At 43.0% G+C, this 25304-nt stretch overlaps 1 protein-coding gene across 2 annotated transcripts in view; it reads right to left on the bottom strand.

Moving 5' to 3' along the window:
- Window positions 1-25304, bottom strand: part of TBC1D24 (TBC1 domain family member 24) — a 37105-nt gene that overhangs the window by 8178 nt on the left and 3623 nt on the right. The window contains exons 2-6 of one of the 2 annotated variants that reach the window (XM_059484518.1): window positions 16827-16957; window positions 13354-14388; window positions 9140-9157; window positions 4640-4798; window positions 3630-3693 (exon numbers count right to left, since the gene is read on the bottom strand). In XM_059484518.1, the coding sequence (XP_059340501.1) occupies window positions 3630-3693; window positions 4640-4798; window positions 9140-9157; window positions 13354-14312 (1200 nt within the window). In that variant the 5' untranslated portion in view covers window positions 14313-14388; window positions 16827-16957. Of the gene's footprint in view, window positions 1-3629; window positions 3694-4639; window positions 4799-9139; window positions 9158-13353; window positions 14389-16720; window positions 16958-25304 lie in introns of both variants that reach the window. The other variant, XM_059484517.1, reaches the window with a different exon arrangement.

Raw genomic sequence — 25304 nt, 5'->3', positions numbered from 1 at the left:
TCACAGATTATTTCATACCTCCGATGCCTTAAAAGAGAAATTTTCTAAACACAATTTTCTAACACAACCTCAGGTACCAAAATAAAGATCACTCCAGGCCTGTACAGCCTGACTCCTGCTCACTCACTCTGGCAATCACAGCAGCAGAGCTGTCCCAAGTTACAGTATGAGCAGCTCTGCCTGAACACTTTTTAGTCAAACAGTGGCCTTGGTGGCTTTCTTACATTTCAAAGTATAGGTTAAAGCCAGCTCAGCTAAGCAAATGCTGAACTAGCTCAGATATTTAGAGCATCCACTCAAACCACATGGGGGCCTCTAGTCTCCAATAAAGGAGAAGCACCCTTTGAGGGCTGAGCTGGTCTCTGCAGTCTTGTGTTTGCACCAGAAGTTTTTGCTACCAGCAGCACACATCACTGCCATGTGCACACAGAGGAAACAATGAAGCTCCAAAAGTGGGATGAAGGCATCTGTGCTTACCCCCCTAGAAATCAGAAAAGCAATTATGATTATACAGAATTGTTCTACGGTACATTTGCTGTTTGGCCTCCACAAGCATTACAAGCAGAGCTCCTAGGACAAAATTTCTGAAGATCAGATTTCTTTTATATAGATAAATCTGTATTTAGATTTAAATGTAAATTCAGATTTAGAATTAAATCTAAATGATCCAGAATTCCATTTGATGTGATATGCCTGATGCGTATGAGAGGCAGAAACTCAGAAGGCAAATTTCCCTCATTCTAAAAGTTAACCATAGACATACGAATAAAGGATGAACAACCCTTTGCAAAACCCCCCCAAATCCATAAGCATGAAAAAAAACCCCAATTTTTTCTCCTAGTTTTTGTTTGTTTGCTTGTTTGTTTTGGCTAATACATGGTTTTTTGAGGGGTAAGGAACAAACCATCCTATAAAAAAACAGAATCCCTTACAAAGCCAGACTTTTGACAGGTTCCAAAACAAGAAGCAAAAGAATTGTTCCCTCCTGTACCCTTCAGACACCAAGGGCATTCCATAAGCCACTGGCATTTCAACACAGGCTTGAATGGACATAAACCACATGGAGAACTATGAAATGGCCTGGAGGGTGAGCATTGTGTAGATGTAAATGAGAGCAGAAATGGGCCTGTTCATGGACAGCCATCCTGCAGAGATACAGTAACTGCAGGTGAAGAGAAGGCAGAGGGGCTTAACACCTTCTTTGCCTCAGTCTTTAGTGGGGAGATGGCTTGTCCCCAGCTGTGCTCCTGGGCTGGTAGACGGGGTCAGGGAGCAGAATGGGCCCCCTGTAATCCAGGAGGAGGCAGTCAGAGAACTGCTGAGCTGCTTGGATGTTCAAAAATCCCCGGGAGCAGATGGGATCCACCCCAGGGTGATGAGGGAGCTGGCAGATGAGCTTGCCAAGCTGCTCTCCATCATTTACCAACAGTCCTGGCTCACTGGTGAGGTTCCAGATGACCGGAAGCTGCTCAGTGTGATGCCCATTCACAACAAGGTTGGGAAGGAGGATTCTGGTAACTAGTACCTCAGTACCCAGTAAGGTAATGGAACAGTTTATACTAAGTATCATCACACAGCACTTACAGGATGGCCAGGATAGCAGAGCCAGCCGGCAGGGGTTTAGGAGGGGTAGGGCATGTCTGACCAACCTGACCTCCTGTTATGACCAGCTGATCTGCCTGGTGCATGCAGGAAAGGCTGTGGATGTTGTATACCTGGACTCCAGCAAGGCCTTTGGCACTGTGTCCCACAGCACACTCCTGGAGAAGCTGCAGCCCAGGGCTGGGACAGGAGCACTCCATGCTGGGTTCAGAACTGGCTGCATGGCAGGGCCAGAGTGGTGGTGAACGCTGCTGCATCCTGCTGGCAGCCAGGCACCAGGGGTGTCCCTCAGGGCTCTGTGCTGGGGCCAGCCCTGTTCAGTATCTTTACTGATGACATGGATGAGGGGATTGAGATTTTAATTGGTAAATCTGCAGGCAACACTAAGCTGGGAGCGCGCGTCCATCTGTCGGAAGGTAGGAGGGCTCTGCAGGGAGACCTGAACAGAGCCCACAGGCATGGGCAGAGTCCAGTAGGATGAAGTTTAATCAGCCCAAGTGCCCAGTCCTGCATTTTGGCCACAACAAACCCCTGCAATGTTTTAGTCTGGGCACGGGGTGGCTGGACAGTGCCCAGTGGAAAGGGACCTGGGGGTCCTGGTTGGCAGCCGGCTGAACGTGAGCCAGCAGTGAGCCCTGGGGGCCAGGAAGGCCAACGGCTCCTGGTCTGGATCAGGAATGGATCATCCTGCACCAACAGCCTGTGGCAGGAATGCTGTGGCCAGCAGGAGCAGGGAGCTCATCCTTCCCCTGTACTCAGCACTGGGGAGGCCACAGCTCGAGCGCCGTGTCCAGTTCTGCGCCCTCAGTTTGGGAAGGACATTGAGACGCTTGGGCACATCCAGAGGGGGCAGCGAGGCTGGAGAGGGGCTGGGAACACTGAAGGCCTCTGAGGAACCACTGAGGGAGCTGGGGGCACTCAGCCTGGAGAAAAGGAGACTCAGGGGTGACCTTATCACTCTCTAGAACTCCCTGAAAGGTGCCTGTGCTCAGCTGGGGTTGGTCTCTTTCACCAGGCAGCACTGACAGAACCAGAGCACACAGTCCCAAGCTGCACCAAGGGAAATACAGGTTGGATATTAGGAAAAAGTTTTTTATGGAAAGAGTGAGAAAGTTCTGGAATGTTCTGCCCAGGGAAGTGGTGGAGTCACCATCCCTGGATGTGTTTAAAAAAAGCCTGGATGTGGCACCAGGTGCCAGGGTTTGGTTGAGGTGTTGGGGTTGGGTTGGACTCGATGATCTTTGAGGTCTCTTCCAACCCAGTAATTCTGTGTGATTCTATATAGACAGGAATAAAGCCCACAGTAATAAGCAGGAATAAAGGCTGCAGTAATAGCTTAATGTTATATGAAGAATATTTAAAAGTCATGTACAGTGGTACAGACAACAACACCATTACAGGAAGTTCGTGTGTGCCCTCCTGAGAAGGTTCTGGGAAGACTTCTTGGTTAGTTATTAATTTTTTAAACAACCATGTTGCTGTTTTCATGTTATGCTGTCCAATATTGTCACACACAGGAGCAGAAAAAAGGGACATGTGCACTTCTCCTCAGGTTCTCAGAGCTTTCTTGGCTTATTTTTTTCCCAGTCAAGAATGAGATGAACTAAGGCTTTTGTTTTCACATCATGTAGTCTAACATTATTCATACCATTTAAATTCTGCTACTTTCTTCCCTCATATCCTTGAGAAAATGAAAATGTCTTCTATGAATCATAACTTTAGCACAATTCCCACTCTGTCCCTCTGGTTCTGCATTTCAGTCTGTCCAAGAGCAAAATGAGCTACTTTAGTCCATCACCCCACACTACTTGCAAGAGAAAAAGCAGTTAACCAAGACCTGGTTTGCAAGGTCTGCCCAAGAACACATACTTCTATAACCAACAAATAGAATAATTTAAAGCATGGATTCTTAACAAAACCAAGCCAAAGCTTGCTTATTCCTTTTATTATAAACAGCTGTGTGTTGCAGCACAGTATTACAGACTGCCCAAACACCAATTTAATCACTTGTCTTTTGCCTCACTCACCTCTTTCGCTGTTGTCTTGATGAGGAGCAGAGTTGGTTCGTGTCCCTCGCTGTGGGAATAGAACCTGAAGTGCAGAGCACAACAAAGTGAGCCCTCCACTGCCACCAACTGCAGCTCCTTTCCTCCTCAACGTCAGGCACTGCCTCCTTCTCCAACTGGTGCCATGGCAAAAAACCACCTGAAGACTGAGAATATTCCTGCAAATACTTTATACAGTCCATGTAAATAATATAGCTGAGTGTAAGCAAATATTATCAAGCAGTTGCTCTCTACTCAGTCCCCTGTACAGTTTATGTCTCTGAAGAATAACTAGAAGCTTACCTAGATGAACTGCAGCCTTTTACAGCATATTGAATTGAAACAGCCTAAAAGATTGTAAAAGCCTAGGACTGATGACCATGTTTGAAGGGCTTTAGGTCCTGAAGGAAATTAACTGAGATGCATTCTCTTTGCTTGCTTTTGCTTTTCCTCATAGGCATATAAGGCTGGGAGAGCAGGTCACTCCCTGCCTCAGTACCTGCGGATGTCAAAGTCATTATTAGGGGCTATAGGGTTATAGTGTTCCATACCAGGTGCAAGGACAACTCACATCTAGTTTATCTCACTTAAACCCCCCCCCCCCCAATCATTCATAGGTAATTTCCAGTTTCCAGTTCTCTTCTTCCTTGGATCAGTATGAATGTGGTTATCTATCAAAAGTGCCTGCAGAGCAGCCACTGACTTAAACCATTCAAACCTTTAAGGAACCAGACTCAGACCTGCAGAATCTGTGAAGTGATCCAAGTTTGACTTTTCCAATTGATCTTGAATAGTTTAAAATATTATGGCATAGGAAATATCCCAGTCAAATGCTACAGGCAACAGGAATTTGTCACATTTATATTCCATCCTTAATGATATTCTTCAGATCAAATCCTGACTAAGAATGGGCTTTTTGTCAATCCATCAAATACTTATCAGTTGCTCCTTTCTGCCCTACAGTAGAGAAGAGAGAAGAAGGTTTTCCTTACCTGCTCAGACTACAGCCATGTTCTAAGGTGGTGAAAAGCAGGAGGGGCTGGCAGAGTGCAAACCGCTCTGGGATCCATGACCAGATATCCCGCATCTCCTTCACACTGACAATTTCTGATTTGAAATTCTCAGCATGAACTGCCAAGTGCACATTCTGCCTGAGAAATACAACACAAAACACCGAGAAGCAATAATTTAACAAGTTTCAGATTACTGAACTGAAACATGAGAAGACAGCTGAATGCTAACAGACTCCAGCATATAAATTATTGGTCAAAGCTCCAGTCCACGGAGTTAGGTGGTCGTGACCTGGTGAAGGTAATAAACTTACTGCAATTTAACATAATCCTCAGAGGCAGAGATCTGGCTTGACTGTATTTTCTATTCCTCTGTATGGCAGCTGTGGCCTGCACCTTTACACACAGAGGACACAACACTGAGCCACTAAAAATTACCATGGCCTTATATTTGTTGTTTTTAATTCTCTCTGGCACTTGTGTTTAAGCACAGAGAACAGAATACCCAAACAAACAGACAAGATCTGAGAGGAAGGGGTAGTATTTTTTCTACCTCTGAAGTCCTGCCCATATTGTGTGACTAGAGAATTCCTAAACCCCCCAGAAACTTTAGAGGAATCAGTACTACCAGGGTAAGCAATTTTAATCCAAGGCAAATATTTGAAGCTTTTGAGAAGTTCCACCTCTTGGAAACATGTAATTACCAATGACTTCCACTTCATTATGAAACAAACATGTTCCTGGGATCATGGTTACAGATGGAGCTACTGGGAAGGAAATCCCTGTACCCCCCAGAAGGGTCTGATACAGTTAGGATTGATTCATGGCTTTTAAACACTTGAAGGTAACAATCATCACCATCTTAACCAGTCTTCATTTCTCAAATTAAACAAGCACGCAAACCCAGAGCCTGGGGATTAGATGTTATTTGCTTCCACAGTCTATGTTAAATGCTTAAAATGCAATGGAGACAGCCAAGGACACAGAATTTACACAAGTCACTGAATTACTGGGCAGCCAGGTGTTAAATAAAGCTTTATTACTTTGCTCTGCATGCAAGGGTTTGGGTGCAAGTATTTGCCTATTTCTGATGGGTTTTTTTGACAATTACACATTTCTTTTCTCTCAGTTTGATGATCATGAAGGGGCCCTCAGTATTGTACATCTGCATGGATCTGGATACCTTAGTTCACTCCCTAAAACATACAAAAGATATAAACTTTTTATTTTTCATGCTCATAGTACCAAAAAATCAGCAGCATTTGCAATGCAGAGCAGTGCCTGCTTGGAGACACTGGGAGCTGCTTTCTGGAATTCACTGTAGGCACCTTGGTGTCAGCATTTTCAATGAAGTGACTATTCATTACTGCTTATTTTAGCCAATTGAATGAAATCAATCTTTGCATTGCTACCCTGCATTATTTAATGCAAGGAACTTCTGTGGGCAGCTATTAGGCAAGCTGTAACTATTTATGGGTTTTAAAACTTCCAGTATCACTGACTAGGGACATTATTTGTACTTTTAAACACAGCAGTCTGAGGCAAAGGAGAGATCCACTGAAACAAAGTAGGGACTAAGCCTTGAACCTCCATGTTCAGAATCTTACTTTAGGTCCCATCCTCTGTGTTCTGGCAGGTCTGCAGCTAAAACTGACATCATTATGGAACAGAGCTGAGAGACTAAGACTTGGTTTCAGCTCAGCAGAAATTAAGATTTTTCCTCCCTCCACATTTAAGGAATTAAAAAATATTTAGGGCAGTCAACTGTTTATTAGAATGAATTTCCAGCAGGAAAGCAATGGTGATAAATAGGTTAAGACTTAATAATACAGGTTTAAATTTACACCTCAAGCAAGTCTCAGAATTATTTGTGTACCTGGACTGTACATCTTTCACATTTCTGTGAACTGTTTGGGCAACTAAACTCCAGTTCTTTTTTCCAAAAGGCTCTCACTCGGAGTATCTTTGCTTTCATACTTTTTCTTTCTCCTGGCTACTATAACCTGATTTAAAGACTTTCCTACCCAAACCCTTCTCAAAGCCTGTTCAGCAGCATTCTGAACACATCTCCTTCAGTACTCTGTGCCTTCCCACAACTCTTTAATGCAGGCAGAGTATCACCTTTTCAAACAGATCTTTCTGATTTACTAGAAAGAATTTACCACTGTATTGACCATTTAAAACTGTACCAGGCATACAGTTCCTGCCTTTTGACTATCACAGTAAATAATTTTCTATTTAATGGCACCATCTAGTTAAACCAAAGAACATGGCCTAAGAATGTGAAACAAAATGATGTGTTATCTCCCAGTAACAAATCACAGCTGCAGATGGTTGAGACTGAAACCTGACCCTGTGTTGAGAAGTGGCCACATACAGCTTGCACCTATCAAACCAAACTCCATGCTGCTGAGCAAAAAAATAACTTTTCTGGGGGGAGTTCCAGATTGCAACTAGTTACAAGTATCCAATCTGTATTAATTGCAACTAGTTACAAACATCTAACCTGTATTAATTATCTTCATTTTTAACACTATTTATCTAATGACACTGAAAATCATCTCCTTCACTTTGGTAGTTGCTTTTCAAAGCAGTAAATGAGTGAAAATGAACAGAACACAAGTGGGCCATGAAAAAACCCAAGTGTTTTGGTTTTTATTTACTGAGGAAAATTCAGTTTAGCCTTCACCACTCCACTTTTTTCTGGGTCATCTGTGAAAACATTGCAGCTTGAGAGACCAGTAAATTTGGACAGCATTAAAGTCTACCACTAGGACTGAACAAACTCAGGTTTTACCTGCATTAGTGTTTTCCTCAGTTACTGGGATTGACATGATAACCTTCTCTTGATTGCTGATGTTAGAAAGACTTGTTCAACTGCTATTATTCCAAGGAATTAGATTTGAAAACCAGCACAATTACTGTTTAATAAAGCAGCGTTTGCTAATTTCATAGAAATGTTGCTTTTCCAGCTATTATCATTAATACTATGTGCTTCAGAGACCTCAAAACTCCCAAAGGTAAAGCCAAGGTTGAGGACATGCAGTGGCACCTGTCAAAGTGGATGTGCCCTGTATTATTCAAAAAACCAAAAATCCCCAACTCCAAAGATTACTCACTGAATGGCACCTTCCTTCTCTACTCTGGCCTGGGTCAAATCTTAGAGGAGATGCATTAATCTTGAAATCCATTATAATTTCAGTGAGGGCATAATTGTGTGGTAAAAGGAGATTTCTTTTTCAGTCATAAATAGCTATATAAGTAATTTGTGATATATAAGCCTGAAACTTAATCCTGTGTCCAGATCAGTGTCAACAGACATCCTGCTCTCCCTAAGTCCCCTCAAATCCAAACTGCTTCCTAGCATAAATCAAGCCTTTCTGCTACTTTCAGAACAACCTAACTGCAAAAATAATACACAGATGCTGAAGATTCGCTTGACTGGGATTAACAGATTTTTGATTTATCAGAGGTAAAATCCTCAACAAAGAAGTTATGGTATGAAACATGCGTTGCTAAGTCTCTTAAGGTGTTCTTTCAAACATGAAAACATGAGGAAGTTAACTCCAGCTTTGATTTTATAAATTAGTACAGATGTTAGTGCTCATCACTCACTAAAGTTAACTCAGGGCACCTGCAGCAAGGCCAGAGGATTCTCAAAGGCATGAATTTAAACCCAAACTTCTCTGATATTTAATACTCACAGGGCAGCCTTTCTCTCTCCAAGTTCTCTGCTTATCAGATATCACAATCCATTCACTGGGTTTTGTTCTTTAAGATTTACTTTTCAGGCCAAGACTTGATAAATTACTTCATTAACCATTAATGCTCTACGGCTGAGTAACTCTGACCTCCTTGACACAGAAAAAGTCTTGTCTTGGCTCTAAAAAACCCCAACCTACTTAAAAGTAAATATAAACTACTGTAAATAGAGACAGGTCACTTTTAGGAGTGTGTCTAGTTGGGATCAGTCCAAAAATTTTCCAATTAACTGCAGAAAGCTTCCAAAGAAGATAAAAAGTTGACTATATTTCACACCTAATGCAACAGCATATACCAGGTTTGGAGTTGGGATGATACCTAACAGCTCTTCTGAGCTGTTGAGATGTTTAAAAAAAATGACATTTTTTTCTTCCAGAGTAGAAAGGACCATTATTATAAAGGCCTTTTATAGCCATAACCATAATCCCAGCATGAACTTTCTCCATTACAGTACTCTTTCCCACTCTGGAAAACACAGGTGTACTGGTGTCTGAAGTGCTGTGCCCCTGGGCCCACTACCCCTGTTCTCACAGCTTTGCAGGTGCTATGAACTAACTTTGCAGGAGGGTATTCTGGAGATGTGGCACAGCAATCTGGTGCTCTGATTGCTGGCCTGCTTCTCCTGCCCCAATGTTAGCAGTATTGATCACCTTGGAAAAAACAACAAGCCAAAGACAGCAGGAATGAGCAAAGTGCAGAGACTCCAGTGTTTTAACCTACCTTTTGGGAGTTGCAAGACTGCATACAGGAGAGGTGCAGTGGAGATGGAATGGACAGAAGGAGAACATACAAAAAGAAAGACAAAAAAGATAGAAAAGATCAGTGACTTCCTACATCCATGACAAAGAAAGTGAAAGGAGCCTGGAGAGAAACAAAGCAAGGTTTGATTTGAGTCATCAAGCACTGAAAAATAATCAGACAGGTTAAAACATTTATATTTTTATTTTCTTCCTGTTTTGTTATGTGATGGGAAAATAAATCATCTTCTCCTTGCACAGGTCAAACAGGGGGAGAAAAGAACTGACTGGCATCCCATGGAGCACTGGAGAACAGCTCACTTCTCCTGCACCTCCATCTGCCCACACTGGGACCCAAACTGAGCCAAGCCAAACTCCCAGCAGCCCTGTGCCTGGGGACATTGAGAAATTTCAGTGGGTTTACAAAGGTAGCCAAGAGAGGGTGAAAATTTTTCAGTGACAACTCTGCCTGGCATAGCAGTAACTACTGGCTTTATTTGGGCATATCACTGTATTTTGCCTTGAAAGCATCACTGTTGTGAGAATTTCCCTGCAACATTTAACACAGCAGGAGCTTTTGGAGCGTCTGTGGTTGCTTGATGCATGTTTTCTTTTTCTCTGGTTTATTTAAATTATTTATTTATTTTTAAATTTAAAGCTCTAATTCCAATTTAAACAATATACTCAAGGATATTACAACTCTCCTGAACTTCCCCACAGGAAAACACAATAGAGGAGTCAATATTTTGCTACAAGTTTCAAATACAAAGGTCTGAACTGCCTCTAGTGTGACAATCCAGTGGCTAAAGACCTTGAAATATTTGAGACTGACAGGAAAATACTGAAGCTGATTCTAAAACAAGCTGTGAGTCTAAAAAATTAACCCTTGGAAGAGACCAGGGGGAGCTTACCAGGTATGTAGACACATGAAGGAGGTTCAGCTAACATTTATGTCATATTTTAGGCTGAAATGTACTGAGTATGTATTGCCATGCCATGGAATGGTAACTTTGCAACCACTGTAACTAACTCAGCAACACAGCTGGCTGGAAGATCCTACTACATCAGTGGAGATTTAGAGAAAGTGAGACTGTGTGTCTAGAACACCAAATTCCAGATATCACACTCACTGACCCAGGGGACTTTGAGAAGTCACCTCTCTTCAGAGGGCAGTTCATAAAACTGTACAACAGTTCTGAACTTGAGAGTTCAGAAATTGTTGGGAGAAGTTTTCTGCTGTCAGAAGCCTCTGGAAAAACAGAACATGTACTACTTACCTGCACATACATTTGCACTTGCCAAGATGCTATTTTTGTTCAGATTAATATATCGGTGCCTTTTCTATATCCATCGAGAGGCCTTTCAGCTAAGCGTTTTATGAGTATGACTTTTACTGTCACATCAGTGCAGGATTTCATTTACTGGTTTCAGAGTTAGTTCTTCCTCCCCTTATTTCTGAGAAGAGCTTGTGATTTTGCAACAGTTTCTTGGATCTGTATAGTCACTCTTCCATGGTTCTTTCAAAATTATTTTTTCTAATAGTACATGAACCTGCCACAAAACAGGTCACCTCCTACCTGTGAGTACTCTTGATTTCCAGGAGGCTTGCAGCCAAATCTATTTAAAAAGTAACCTGAAAATAAGACATATTTCTTCCTTGCTCTGTTAAAACAGCTCTGCAGTCAGGCACAATGTTCTCAGCTGTGACAGTGTCTTACACTAAAGAAACTGCTGAATTCACAGTACTGGGCAGCATCAAATTGACATTTTATACAAATAATATCACATTTAAGAATCAATTTCCACATTTCTTTGGGTATGTTTCTTCCAAGTAATTTATCAGTGCTGGTTTTATCATTGGAGCTGCTGAGAGCTTCCTCTGTGCCTGGTGAAACCAATCAGTGAGCGGTGTTGAATATTGACCCTTTGTTAAACCACTAGAAAGCTGAACATGCCTCTGTGAACGCCGATGTTACAAATGAAAAACGCCGGGAATTCTCTCTTTTTCTGCTCTGGCCTGAGAGCAGGTCACAAGGCCAGCCCGGCCCCTCCCTGTCACGGCTGGGCCGGGTGGGCTCTGCCGTGGGGCCGGGCCCCCATGGGCTGCCGGCAGGGGCAGGGGAGGCCGCGGGGCCCAGGCCGGGCCAGGCCAGGGCTGCAGCATCTGCTGTGACTGAGCCCTGCCCCGCCGCCAGCCCCGGCTGAGCTGGGCTCTGCCGGGCCCTGGCAGCGGCCCCGGGCCGGGCCGGTTCGGCCAAGGTTCTGCCGCCGTCGGGAGGGGAAGCCACGGCCCCCCGGCCATGCTGCTGCTGTGCTCTGGCCTGGCTGCTGAGATCCTGGCCCTGCCCCAGCGCGGCCCAGCCCATCCCGGCCCGGCCCATTCCAGCCCATCCCGGCCCAGCCCAGCCCAGTCCGGCCCATCCCATCCCATCCCATCCCATCCCATCCCATCCCATCCCATCCCATCCCATCCCATCCCATCCCATCCCATCCCATCCCATCCCATCCCATCCCAGCCCAGTCGCAGCTCTGCCGGCCTCAGGTGAGCACCTGCAGGCCCCGGGTGAGACACTGACTCTTTCAGTGCACAGATGAGACTTGCAAACCTTCCGTCCTCCCTCAGGTGAGAGAAAAGGACAGAGTGAGAACATGTAGAAGAACAACATGAAGACACCAAGGTCAGTAAAGAAAGAGTCAAGTCCCAGATGGGAGGGATGAGGAGATGCCTTGATCTTAGGGCTGAAATCCTCTTGTAAAGCTATGGAGAAGGATGTAATTGATACATCAGACTCCTTTTCCCTGTGACTCATTGAAAAATATGGGGAGATGAAGCGTTCAAATTGTAGATATGAGCAAAGGCCTCCAAGCTGCAGCAAGCTATGGTATTCACATTTTCTGGAAAAATGCCCTCACCCAGGATTTTTCTCCTGAGAAACTGAGAAGCCTCAGAGAAAAGGGAAAACAATAATTATCTGATTTGCTTCTCCTGTGTTTTGCTCCTTTGGAATGTGTTTGGAGATTGTTGACCCACAGGTGATTGATTCATTGGTTTCTGCTGTGAGTTGTTTTCACTCTTTGGCCAATCAGGGACAAGCTGTGTTGGGACTCTGGAAAGAGTCACGAGTTTTCATTATTATCTTTTTAGCATTCACTAAGTATCTTTTCTGTATTCTTTAGTATAGTTTAGTATAGCATTCTGTAATATAATACAATAGTAAGCAGATGTTAAAAGTAGCTGTGATCCTATGAGAAGCTTGAACAGAAAGACAGGGAAAGAAGAAGAAGACCTCTGTTCCTAGAGATGAAGATAATCTCAGAGATAGATATAGAAAACCTTTGCTCTTGAACAGCTCATCCTAAAAATAGTACACCATATGCTGACAATCCCAATAAACACAGCTGTGGGAAAAGCTGTGAAAAATGGGAAGGACTTCACCATCGCAGATTTTCTGGGTAGCTGCTGTTCATGGAAATTAAAAGCCACGAGAACTGCTTTCTTGTGGAGAAGTCTCCATAAATTGACAAGAGGGACTCCTCTGCCTAAGTGAACTGAAGAAAGACTATTCTAGAAGTGATAAACTGAATTGTTTCTGTATGTTGTGAGTGGGAAATAAAAGGTTGTAGGGGGGAGGATAAGTGTTCTAAAGGTTTTATTCTGATTCTTATTATTCTTTCTTTTAGTTACTGTTAATAAAGCTTTCTTTACACCCTTTTGAAGCTTTGAGTCTTCTTTGCCTTCCTCCTAATCCTACCTCATAGCAGGAAATAAGTAAGTATATTATACTAGCATTTAGCCAGCACTAGACACACTACATTAATTGGTGTGTTGGTCAGGAAATCTCAAACTGGCGAACCAAAACCACTACACCAACTTTGCTAAAATGCCTTTTAGTTTGAAAAGTGCTTATGAAACACACTTTTGAGATATGATACTTGTAATTAATATATACCCATATAAATTCATAATTGAGCAAACTACAAGAAACTTCTGTTCCTCTTGTATCATAGTACTTCATTTAAAGTTCCCATTACAATCCCAGCAACACTTGATTTTGGAGCTGCTGAGTTTTTCTGCAGAGAAAGTGCATCAGCAGACACCAGCATGCACCAGTGGAGCTTCCCCACCAGTCAGCCAGGACTGCTCCCCACACTGGGAAAATTCAGGAGATTGCTCAGGTTACCTGTGCTGAGTCCTACCTTTTCTGTTTGACTGTGATGCCCTTCTGCTGCAAAGCCTTCTCATTGGCCATCTGCAGGAGCTGGATCTCCTTCCGAGAGAACAGGCGGATAGCAAAGGCTTTTTCCAGGAGCCTCTCTGGGGACACCGACTTGGCGATATCCCTCACAAAGGCTCGAATGTCCTGCTGGATGCTGTCAGACTCCATGGGCTGCCCAGCTCTGACTTTGTGAAAGAATTTCAGAAGAGCCAGCGCGACACGATAGAGAACTTTGTACCCCTCCACCAGGAAGACGTCAAAGATGCGCGCAACGTACACCATGGGGAGCTCTCCGAAGAGCCACCGCTGCCAGTCTGAGTACACCTCCAGCACGTCCTCGGACACTGCCACCATCAGCTTGTGGGCTGCCTGGCAGTACTTGTTCACCAGGTCCCCGAAGGTCATGCAGGAGGACTCAAAGGCCAGGAAGGTCTGGTCGATGAGCCGCTTGGAGGGGTCATTGCAAGCCAGGATGCGACAGACCTGCTCGAAGCACTCGGCCTCGTCCTTGCTGTAGTGCAGGAGCAGCGCGGTCACCGAGGGCAGCGCCGGGCAGAACGAGATGTCCGGGAACTGATTGGCGACGCACAGGATGATCTTCCTGACGGCCCCGACGCCCTCCGCGTTCAGGCAGTACGTGGGGATCAGGCTGTTGTCCACGAACTCTGGCAGTGGGAGGGAGCTGCTGCTGCGTTTTCCAATGATCTTCCCCACGATGTCCCGGTACACGTTCGCATCTGGGGTCACTGTACGGCATGGGATATTGCTGATGAGTTTGTGGTACACTTTGGCTCTCAGAGAGTGGTTTTTGGCCCAATAGCCCTGCCGGGCGAGCTGCTTGAGCTCATGTAAGTCTGTGCAGGTGAGCTCTTTTGTGTCCTGGCTCTGGGCACTCACATCCATTTTGTCCCAGTCCACAAAGCGGCTGTATTCATCCATGGCTCCCGGAGAAGCAAATCACATAAATCATGAAAACTGAGACTTTAGTAAGTCATCGATGGACTCTTGGATTTTTCTGCAAAAGGGAAGTAAAAAACCAGACATTTGAGTAACAGATAATGTCTTATTTTCTTTATGAACCCAGATCTGTGCATACTTGTTCCTGCAAAGGCAAAACTGTTTTCTAAAGCAAAGAAAGTTAAAGATGCCTTTTTATTTTTAAGCCAAACTTTTCTTCCATTCTGTCAGTAACTCCTACTGCAGTAATTGATCAAAGGCCAGCCAAGAGGCTATCCTGAGGACATCTCTCCATGAAATTAATTTCCCTAACTGAAAGTCCAAGCTGAGGCATGGACCTTTACATTAACATCCTACTTAAGAGAACAGAAGACTCCCATTGAAAAAAAAAATATTGCAAAGTATGTTCAATTTGCAACCTCTCTTTCCAATTCTCTGGGGAAGTATAAAGTGAAACTTATACTAGAAGGATGCAGTCTCATAGGTAGTGTATGCTGTTCTCAGACAGTGTGGCCACTGAGGAGATACACTGTGCTCCTACTAACCACAGCCACGTCCTCCAAGTAATTTATTTGTCATAGCACTTGTGTGACCACAGAGTCACCGAGACTAGCTTGTTAATCTGGTACAATTTTCCTCTTCCATTGGATAAGATTTCTTCATGGAAAGAGTGGTCAGACATTGGAACAGGCTGCCCAGGGAGGTGGTGGAATCATTGTCCCTGAACAGTGTTCAAGAAGCATCCCTGGAAGCATTCAAGAAATGATGGGATGTAACACTTAGTGCTCTGATCTAGTTGACAGGGTGGTGATTGGTCAAAGGTTGGACTCAATCTTGGAGGTCTTTTCCAACTTCAATGACAGTGTGCAGCTGTACAGTCAGCCAGATCATTGCTAGTGCCAGAAGAGAGACTTGTGCAGGACAAGAACTCTGCTTCCAGACTGCAGCACAGGGTCAAGTCAGTTTCAAACACCTTCATTAAAGCACTTAGATTTTCTAAGTGCTGCTCTGGATGCTGGCCATGCTCTGTGACAGGGGCACACAACAGCTCTCCCATTGGAGATGCCACAGAAACCTTTGTGACAGCACCAGGAGCTGAAACATCAGGTTCTGGCCTCTAGTGCCTTGTGCCAGGTTTACCTGATCTACCTGCTGGCTCCAGGTTCAAACACACCCGTGTCTCAGCAGAGAGTGTGGCTGTCACCACTAAAGGCTATATCCAAACCAGCTTTAATCAGCCAGTGCAAAGCCAGAAGGGGATGCACAATAACCTCCACTATTGCAGCAGCTCTGCTGGGTGCTGGAACCTCTGCCCGTGTGCCCTCAGTGTCCAACTGAAGCTGCAAACACGGCTGTGGAAGCCGCACACTGCAAAGGCAGACAATCCCTATAAAATCCAACAGGCCCATAAAACTGTTCTGTCCAATTAAAAAGTTACATAGCAAGGTTAAAGCAATGAAAATGTTTACTGAAAGGCCTCCAAAGAACTCTTAGCCATTCCAGTATTGATACACTGAAAAACACATGGAACTTGACCTTTATTGGCATGCTTTTCCATTCTGGAGGCCTTTGAGCCTATTAAGGGAACTTCTAATGCCCTGGAAGAATCTGCCACAGGCTTTGAGAATGCCTCACTGCTTAGGGTGAGAGGAAAAGGTTTTTTCCTTTGGTGCTCTGCAGCACTATGCTAATTTACCTCAGCTCTCTGTAGGTCACTGCCCTCTACCCTGCCCCTTCCCTATAGGTCATTGCCCTCTGCCCTGCCCTTGTACTGCCCCTGACCCCATACTTAACCCAGGACACTGCATTGCTTCGTTGTCTTCTGTCCCTGGACTCCTCCAGCATGACTCTACAATAAGCCTTGCTGGAACTCTACACAGACACCTTTTCCATCTTTTTTTGTTGACCTATCTGTGGTGTGAGTGTGGACTGAGGAACTGTCTGTGCCCGCCCACGTGGCTTTCTCAGAAGATGCTTTTGGGAAGGTAGCAGCAAACACCATCCATTTTCCACGCTGCTACATTCCATAAATCAGGTGCTTTAAAATGATTTGAAGCTCTTAAGGAAGATATACCATCAAGATGAGATCTCATCCTCATAGCTGCACCTTTGGAAAAGAAATCAAACATTTTGCCTGAAGCAGCCATAGCAGCCAATCCAGACAGTTCTAGATTCTGAGTAAATGCTAACCTGGGTATTTTGGAATCACATGCTGAAAGTCCCAAATTTAATTCCTCTTTCAAAAGTTTGGCAGCAGCATGCAGGAGCCTTTCAGAGAACGCTTTTGGATGGCTCTTTTCTACTATATTTAATTCAGGGCTTTTTTATAAAAAGAACACTGGTTTTAGATCATCATTCTTACAGTGTAAGAGCGATACAGAAATGCTCACCATTTCTTTTTGTTGCATTCTTCCACATCTAAAACCAATTCTCAGGCTGTAATTAAAGGAGGCAACACATAGTCCTGACTCCCGTTCTGAAAGTGAGATATCTTACAGGGTTCAGCTGTGGGGTCTCCGTGTGAGCTCAGCATGTGTTTTCTGCAGATCCCGTAACAGCAGGACACCCGTCCATCGCAGAGCCAATGTCAGCTCCAGGGAAGTGAACATTTTTCAGTAATTCTCCACCTGGGAATCACAGAAACACTCCTTTTTAATACAAATCCTAAAATAACGTCCTTTTGTAGAAGAGAAATTTAATCCTACTTTGCAGTGGCAAAAGCATGGGAAGCATGAATCATTCTGTTCCTGGACATTTCAGCATAGAAACTATCCCTGCCTTGTGCTTGCTGGTGTCTCCAGCACGCTTCTACCTTCTGCCATCGTCCCTTGGGACCTGCTTAGATTTATATTAGGGAGGGTTAAGTAAAATGTTCATCATGTAAGACAACTTCTAAGACACCCAGATTCATTTTGGCTTTTTCTTTTTTCCCCTGTAAACCTTCTTCTCCTGTCTTATTTCTTAACATACACAGGCATACTTAGAGGCTGCATCAAACAGACATTTTCACTCTAGCAATTATTGCCCATTCCAGGAACTAATGACTTTCATTAATGTGTGCTCTTGAAGCTCATTGAAATCCATGGCAGTCAGACTGCCAGAAGTTTTAATTTGAGCTCACAGTTTTATACATTTTTTGGCTGGGATAAATCTGTGGGGTCTGCAAGTAGGTCTGGCTGCTTATACTTTTCACAGGTCTAGATGTTGCAATAAAAAGTGACAGCAAAGTAATTGGGCATTGTCAGGGCTGCCAGAGCATGACCAGCTCTTAACTGTGCTTGCAAAACCAACAGAACTTGTGCGCTCCAGTGTAATGGTGCATAGCTCCTGATACCTTGCCAGCAGCTACTGTAAGCCAGCAGGCCTCAGACAGGGAGGATTTACTTGCCACAGAAGAGCCCAAGAAATCTCAGGAAAATTCCAGCCAGCCTTCAACTCCTCCTCAACTCTTTCTGAACCGTCCTCCCCCTCTCCTGTGAGGCAAGTTCTTTCTCTTCTGGTAAAGGGCAATGTTTAACTTTGGGCTGCTGGGAAGAGGAGACAGAAGATGTCACCCTCAGCAGTCAAGAGCCAGTGAGTCAGGGCTGTCTCCTGCCCATCCCTCCCACCACAAGGAAATGAGCAGGCAGTACAGAATTGTATTTGGAGGGAGGCTGGAGTTTCAGTTAGGGGTAAAACTGGAGGATGGCTGTGTGAGATTGCAGTTGTGCCACAAAGTCCCATATTCACCTGAGCTACCTTGCTTACCCCTCCATATAAAGGAGGGTAAGACAGGCAGAAGAGAAAAAACCATTTCAGAATAAAATGTATATATAAAGATATGGCTATAGGCAGGCAGAGACTCATTTACAGCCTCTTATTGCAGCAAACCACTTTCCCTCCTGCTTTAGAGAAGTCAACGTCATGTTATGGTAAATGTCCCCTAACTGGAGACAGGGACACCAGGAGGGGTGAGCACCTGAACAGCACAGAACTGAAATGCACTCCAGTATGAGTTGGCATAGAATGATAAGGGCATTGGATAAAGTAGCAAAAAAAACCCCAAAACAAATTAAAAAAAACCCCACAAAAACTAAACAAACAAAAAAACAAAACAAAAAAAAGGCATTATTTGTAACAACCATAGAAACACAGAACATTCTGGGTTGGAAGAGACTTTAAAGCTCATCTCATTCCACCCCTTGCCATGGGCAGGGACACCTTCCACTATGCCAGGCTGCTTGCTCCAAGCCCTGTCCAACCCTTCCAGGGATCCAGGGGCAGCTACAGCTTCTCTGAGCAGCCACAAAACTTTCAAGTTCTGTACTAAGAGTAAGCGGTCATTATCCTTTCTAATCAGACTGACTTTAAAAAAAAGTAGGAATTAACATAGAAGAACAGGACCAGGAGAAAGAGCTTTCTTCTTAGTACCTACCCTGCAATTGTGGATTGTTAAATGTATTAGTTTTTAACTGAGCTCTTCAGGTAAGTGCAATATAAAAAAAAAAAAAAAAAAAAAAAAAAAAAAAAAGGCAAGTACCCAAGTGAGAAGTAGAACCAGAAAAAAGCATACTGAGGATCTGCCAACAGTGGCTGCAGCACAGGCAAAAGCTTTTTCAAGATTAAGTTTAAACTCTGAAGCAGGCAAGCAACCATTACAATTTAAACCCAAGCAAAGACCACAGCAACCTGCATGATTTTAAGTCAGTGACTGAATTTTCAGGAAATATTTAGCTTGCTATTCTAGCCACATTTTCCATTTCATTCCCTTAGCTCTTCCCATTGTCTTTTGGCTGCTTTCAGAAGACTGCTGAAAACTGTCTGAATCTGTATAAAACACACAGCAGTGAAGCCAAGTGTGACAGGGAAATTCCCATACTGTCTACAAAGAAAAATTCTAAGAAAGTGTTTAAAAACATATCAGAAAAAAAAGATTTGAATTATTACTTACTTTCAGTATGGGGAATATAAGCTTACAATTTTACTAAAGATTACATGGCTGAGGGCAAGTTCAACAATTTTATTATTTAGAATAATTATCTTATTATTAAAGGGGTTTGTTTGTTTTTTCTTTACAAAATGCAGGAACTAGGAAACTGAAATATCTGAACCACAACTAACTCAGAGGGCAATTATTTTTTCAAAGTGAGAGCACATAAAATACTCTACAGTAGTGACATATTCACAGTCTTAACTTCTTAAAAATAATTCCAACTTTGGCTGAAGCCTGCGATTACATTATTTGATATTGCTTTTAATAAACATAAGAGAGTGTCCTAAAAACCCGAGCAATAATTAATCAGGAGATCCTGGTTCCCCATTCCATTTCGGTATTCTTGCAACTTTGTATTCTGAAAGTCTGCCTACAGCTTAAAAGATTATTAAAACACTTATTTTAATCCAGTGTAGTTGCTCTATAACAGGAACTACCAAATTTGAAAATCACATTTTTCCTCTCGTGCATGAGCAGTTACACCACCTTGGATTTAGCTCTTTGCTAAGTACAGACACAGTTAGATACTGACAACCAACATTTTAGCAGACATTTTTTTAAGGTTCTAATAGAAAGCTATTTTTCCTTTTTGCTGCCCTTCAAATCAAGAGTAACGCAATCCCCCAGACCTGCAGCGTATCCTTTGGTGTTTATATTTCTGACTGGTGTTGTAGGCATGGAAAAGACTCAAATTTATTCTTTTTCATAACCTTGTGCAGCAACTAATCCATGCAGAAGGCACATGAAGAGATAATGAGAACTGCTTCCTCAAGACTGCTTGCTACTAGTCCTTTTCCCAGTAAGAGGAAATGAACCCCAAAAGTCTGAGATGAATTCCATTCTTGAGGGGTACTCAATCACCTCTGAGATGTTTGCTTCATAAAGAGAAGTCTGACAGAAGCACAAAGCAACTCAGCAAGGTAGTAGTAACTGCAGAACAAAAGCCAAGTGGCAGGCAGCTTTTCTCTCCTCTCCCAGTATTTCAGTGCATCCTGCAGCTTTCCCAATGCTGGACTTACAGCAGCACCCTTGACATCTCTGCTACATGGATCTGGCAACAAGACTGGACATCGCTGCTCCCCCTGCACCCAAACACCTCCTGATCACAAGTACTGTACAGCCTCAATGGTAACTTTGCCTCCCCTCCCTGGTGCAGATGTGTCACAGACATCTTTTCATAAAAACCTTTTCTTTAGGATTTTTCCCTCTTCTGGAAGGCTGAGGCCCCAGAAAGAGAATGTAAACAATGGTCATCTGCTGCTGTGGAATGCAACAGGTGCACCTGTGATTGGCCCATGTTCCATGTTTACAATTAAGGGCCAATCAAAGACCAAGCTCTCTCTGGGACAGAATCAAAGAGAGCTCTTTTGTTTATTCATTCCTATTCTATTCTTAGCATAGCAAGCTTCTGAACTTTTCTCTCTATTCCTTTTAGTATAGTCTTAATGTATTATATATCATGAAATAATAAATCCAGCCTTCTGATCATGGAGTCAAGATTCTCGTCTATCTCTTCACCCCTGAGGAACCCTTGCAAGCCCGGTAACACAGATGTGTTTCAAAGCTTGAATTAAACACTCCATTTAGCATCAGAAAGCGACCATCTCATGTCATGCAGTGTTTGGGAGCAGTAGCTGCATTGTGCAGTGATGATGCCTTCCAGCAGAGTACACAGAGCTCGATGGATTGCTTTAACGTGGTTAAATGCAGTTCGATCTCTCTGTGCCCTGGGCACTCTGCACTCACAAGCTGGGTGCCACAATAAAATTCCTGACAATGTTCTATTACAAGTTTAGCAATAGTGTGATAGCAGATTATTAGATGCTTCCTGCTGGGTTTTTGATATGCTTTAAGGACAAAGTCCTCACAATTTCCCAAGTAACTGATAAAGACCTGATATCAGAGCACTCTACAGGGCAAATACTTTTAGGCATTTAGATGATTTCTCTTGGGATATCACCACTGTGTATGAAGCACAGTAACAGAGTTTGTCCTAGAATCCCATGTTTTCTTTCTTAGGAACATACTATCACCTTCTTAAACAGTCTAAATTATCTGTAATTAATTTGTTGTGCACTTCATTAAAGTTCAGACGCATATTCAGACACAGCACTTCCTCACTGCTGGACAGGTAAGTGATAGTAGCATATATTTAGGAGAATGAGTATGCCATAGAATGATGGAACAGTTTGGGTCAGAAGAGACTAAAGATCATCTCATTCCACCCCCTGCCATGGAAAAGGCCACCTTTCACTATTCCAAGTTGCTCCAAGCCCCATCCAACCTGGCCTTGGACACTTCCAGTGATGGGGCAGCCACAGCCTCTCCTGGCACCCTCTGAGGAAAGAATTTCTTCCTAACATCTAATTTATATACATCTCATAGCTGCAAGCACTTACAAAGCAACCCCTCCTTTCCATCTCTGGGTTGGGATGACACAAGCACTTCTGATGTCCCTGTGGGTGCTGTGAGCAGTAAGATATCAAAAAGGCACACACAGAACCCAACAAGATAAAAGTCTAGGGAAAAACACAACATATTGTTGTTGAAAAAATGTAAGAGGAAAGAAATAGTTAATGGCTCCACAAAGGTCCAAAAAGGCTAAAGAGCAGAGCATTGTAAGAGGATATTGGAGGCAAATGTTATCAAAGCCATAGATCAGTAGCTTTCTCTCCTGCCTACACCATAAAAACACTCAAGGAACAAACAGCAAAATTAAAGAGAGGGTAATTCCTACCTTTTTTCCCTCCAGATGAAAACTGCACTTAACCGCAAAACTATCTTACATGATGCATTAAAAATGATTCATTATAAAAAAGATATCTGTCAAAGTAGTGCAAAAAGATCAACACAATTTTCTGACCACGTAGTCTGAGTTTTCCTTCTGGTCCTCTCAAATGGTAAGGCTGAAAAAATCCTTCATGTTGTGCTAATTATTTGTCTTTCCTCGGTTGCAAAATGGAAATAACTGCAAACATGTATCCCCTCAAAGCAACCTCTGACTCTGAACATACAATCTTTGGTCTTATTATTTTTACTTTCCCATAACACTTGTATCTTTCTCTGTTTGGAAGTACAGTCAACTACGTACTTCCAACGTAGAACCAAAGACAGTGTTGACTGTCAGTGATAAACCTGATATGGTATCAAATCCATACACAATAATACAAATCCCTTTTCCCCCTCTGTTGCACTGGATGCTGTCAGTTTGACATCTATCACCTTGAGACTATTTTCCACTACATTTACTGGCAGAAAAACATATTTAAATATCTGTTGATGATATGTTCTTCTCTCAGACACAGTGACTGCATTGGTTTCTGTCAAACACTGATTTATTTATTTTCCTCTTATCTAAACCAGAGGGTGCAGGAACATGTACTTTACAGGTACATGCAGCCATGTGTTATTTCTTTTACATTTAGAGTTTCTTCAGGTCCAGAACAGCAGTTCACAGCATGAATGGAAACACAGGTATATTTTTACAAGCAGAAGACACAATCTGAGATACCCGGAAAGGGCTTCCCTAGGAGAGATGTTTGCCAAGAAGCCTTTCCCAGTGCATGGCAATATATTGTATATATATATACAATATAACAAATACACATGTCATTTTTAAAAACTAATGCTCAGAATAATTTTCCCCACAATATTAATACTTATCAAAAGTACACCCACACAGATGACTGCTGGACATTCTCTCTTGAGAAAGGTTCAAAATATGAATGGTGCCACTTAAAGTCTGTTAAGGAAACCAGCCAACATTCCAATTCCCCATATCATCTTTAAAACAGAACAAAAAGACAATTTAGTCAAAAAAAATCAAGTATCTGTGTGGATACTTATGCCAGTTTAATTCTTCTGGAAAATTAACTGATAATACATGTTGATAGTGGTTTAAGACGTCCTCAGCGCAACAACACATGAACATATAAAGACTTGAGGGGCAGTGCTGGAGAGCTTAAGGTGCACCTAAATTGGGAAAGGTGTGGATGCAGCTGTAACCCTGGTGTAAGGGAGCACACAAATCCTTATCCATGCTGAGCATATGGAAATCACTACACACACTTCTTGTATGTGTGGTAAGCAAATGGAGATGTACACTTCATTCCTGCACACAGTTATCCCCACAACGCTTTTATTCCAGGGGAGATCTGTGCTCCCAATACTTCAGCCAGCAGCTAAAAACAGGGAAGGGAAACCTTATTATCTCAGAGTATTTCATGATTGTTTACATTAAGTATAAGGGCACAGCAGTTTTCTCTTGGAAAGCAAAAGCCATTTACAATAAGATGAGTCTATAAAAAGGAGTTAAAGCTGTCATTTTAGTCAGAATTTAATTTTATTGCAGCCCTGCAAAACCCTACAGATTTTTTTCCTTTCTTCTGTCCTTGCTCATAAGAAAAGCTTCAATAATTTGGTATGCCCTGTAATGGACTACCCTTTGCTGAAACCAAGTGTAGATTACCCTACACAGGGGAGATATTCAGACACCTACAACACTTTACAAGCAAAAGAGAACCTAAGCTCATCCAAAAGCTCCACTTTGGGGAACTGGAACAACACATTGCTGTATATTGGTACTTATTTCTGTCATCTTTCTAAACTTATGCTTGATTAAAATAATAGCAACAAACACTCCTGTGTGGCAGCAAATGTTCAGAAACAGCACCTTGTAATGAAAAACTGATGAGTATGAAATCCCACACTAGTCCTGCGTTACTTTGATTGTGATTTCAAAATCACAACAGACAGGTTGCCAAGTTTATAATCTTACTATTAGTGTATACTATACTGCTAATCTTCCAGTCTTTCTGGGGAGAGAACTTTGGGTGACTGGCTCTGTCATAGAGTTCAGAATCCAGGGCACAGGTTTTACAGGAAGGTTTGCTGTTGAGGGTGCTCTGTACCCATGTGCTTGCTCTGAGGAAACTTGAAGGGATTTAACACACCTGACACACTGTTGAGGAAGATGAAACAGGAAAGCCTTATAAATATGATTGTGTGGCAAAAGATTTTGAGAATATAGAAACTATAAGCGAGACTGAAATGAAAGCAAGCTTTGAGATCCCTCAGTTACTGAACACCTGGAAAACAATGGTGTGTCCAGCTGAAGGTGATCCCCTCTTGATGAAACAACACCCTCTGCTTGCAGGCAGGCCCAAGGGTCAGAGTAGCAGAAGGGGTCCAAAGAGCAGTTTATAGAGTTTAAAATGTAACACAGTATGGTAATGTAATGATTCTTACAGGCTGTATGGAAATGCTGTAGGATTTGTATCTTGTACTAGATCGGTTAGTAAGAATTAGAATATTCAACACAGAAGATGATTTATTGTATTGTAATGGGAACCTCGCTCTCTCACCCTCTCATCCTCTCTCCCCCCTCTCTTCTCTCAGCCTGCTCTGAGCTGTGTTTGGCAACTCCCAGCAGGGCCCTGCCCCCAGGCCCTGTGCAATAAACCCCAAGTTCCTGACCTGCAGCAGAGATCTCTGTCTCCATCCCACAAGGCACCTGCTCCTCTCCAGTGGCACTGCCCCGGCCAATGGGTTCCAAGCCTCTCACCCGGAGGATACAGGCATACTGAAATGTAAACCAGGAGCAGAGTCCTGTCTCCACATCCAGGTTAGAAAACAAAGATTTTCTTTATAGAATGAAGATATTACAAAACAAAACTATTAAACAAAAAGAATCCCAAAACTCCTCTGCCACTCAGACTGAAGGGCTTTTATTAACCCTTATCTTAGAACTTGTGACTGTACAGATCTTCTTATAACTTACTCCCTTCTGTTTGGTCTGTTTGTGAGGTGAAAAATAACCTGTAAAAACTAGACTGTTTTTTCAGCAGTGCACTGGGCAACACTGATATGCATCAGGTGCACCACTGACCTCCACAGCTTAAAAAAAAAAGTTATCTGCATGCATAGCTTCAACCTTCATTCCTGAAACTGTGCTGTAGAAAACAAGGTGACAAACACCCTCACCAAAGAGAACAGCTAAATAA

The sequence above is a fragment of the Ammospiza nelsoni genome, chromosome 17, assembly GCF_027579445.1.
Source record: "Ammospiza nelsoni isolate bAmmNel1 chromosome 17, bAmmNel1.pri, whole genome shotgun sequence".
NCBI classification, from domain to species: domain Eukaryota; kingdom Metazoa; phylum Chordata; class Aves; order Passeriformes; family Passerellidae; genus Ammospiza; species Ammospiza nelsoni.
Note: the sequence above shows the minus strand (reverse complement) of the source record. Positions and strands in the feature narration are given on the sequence as shown.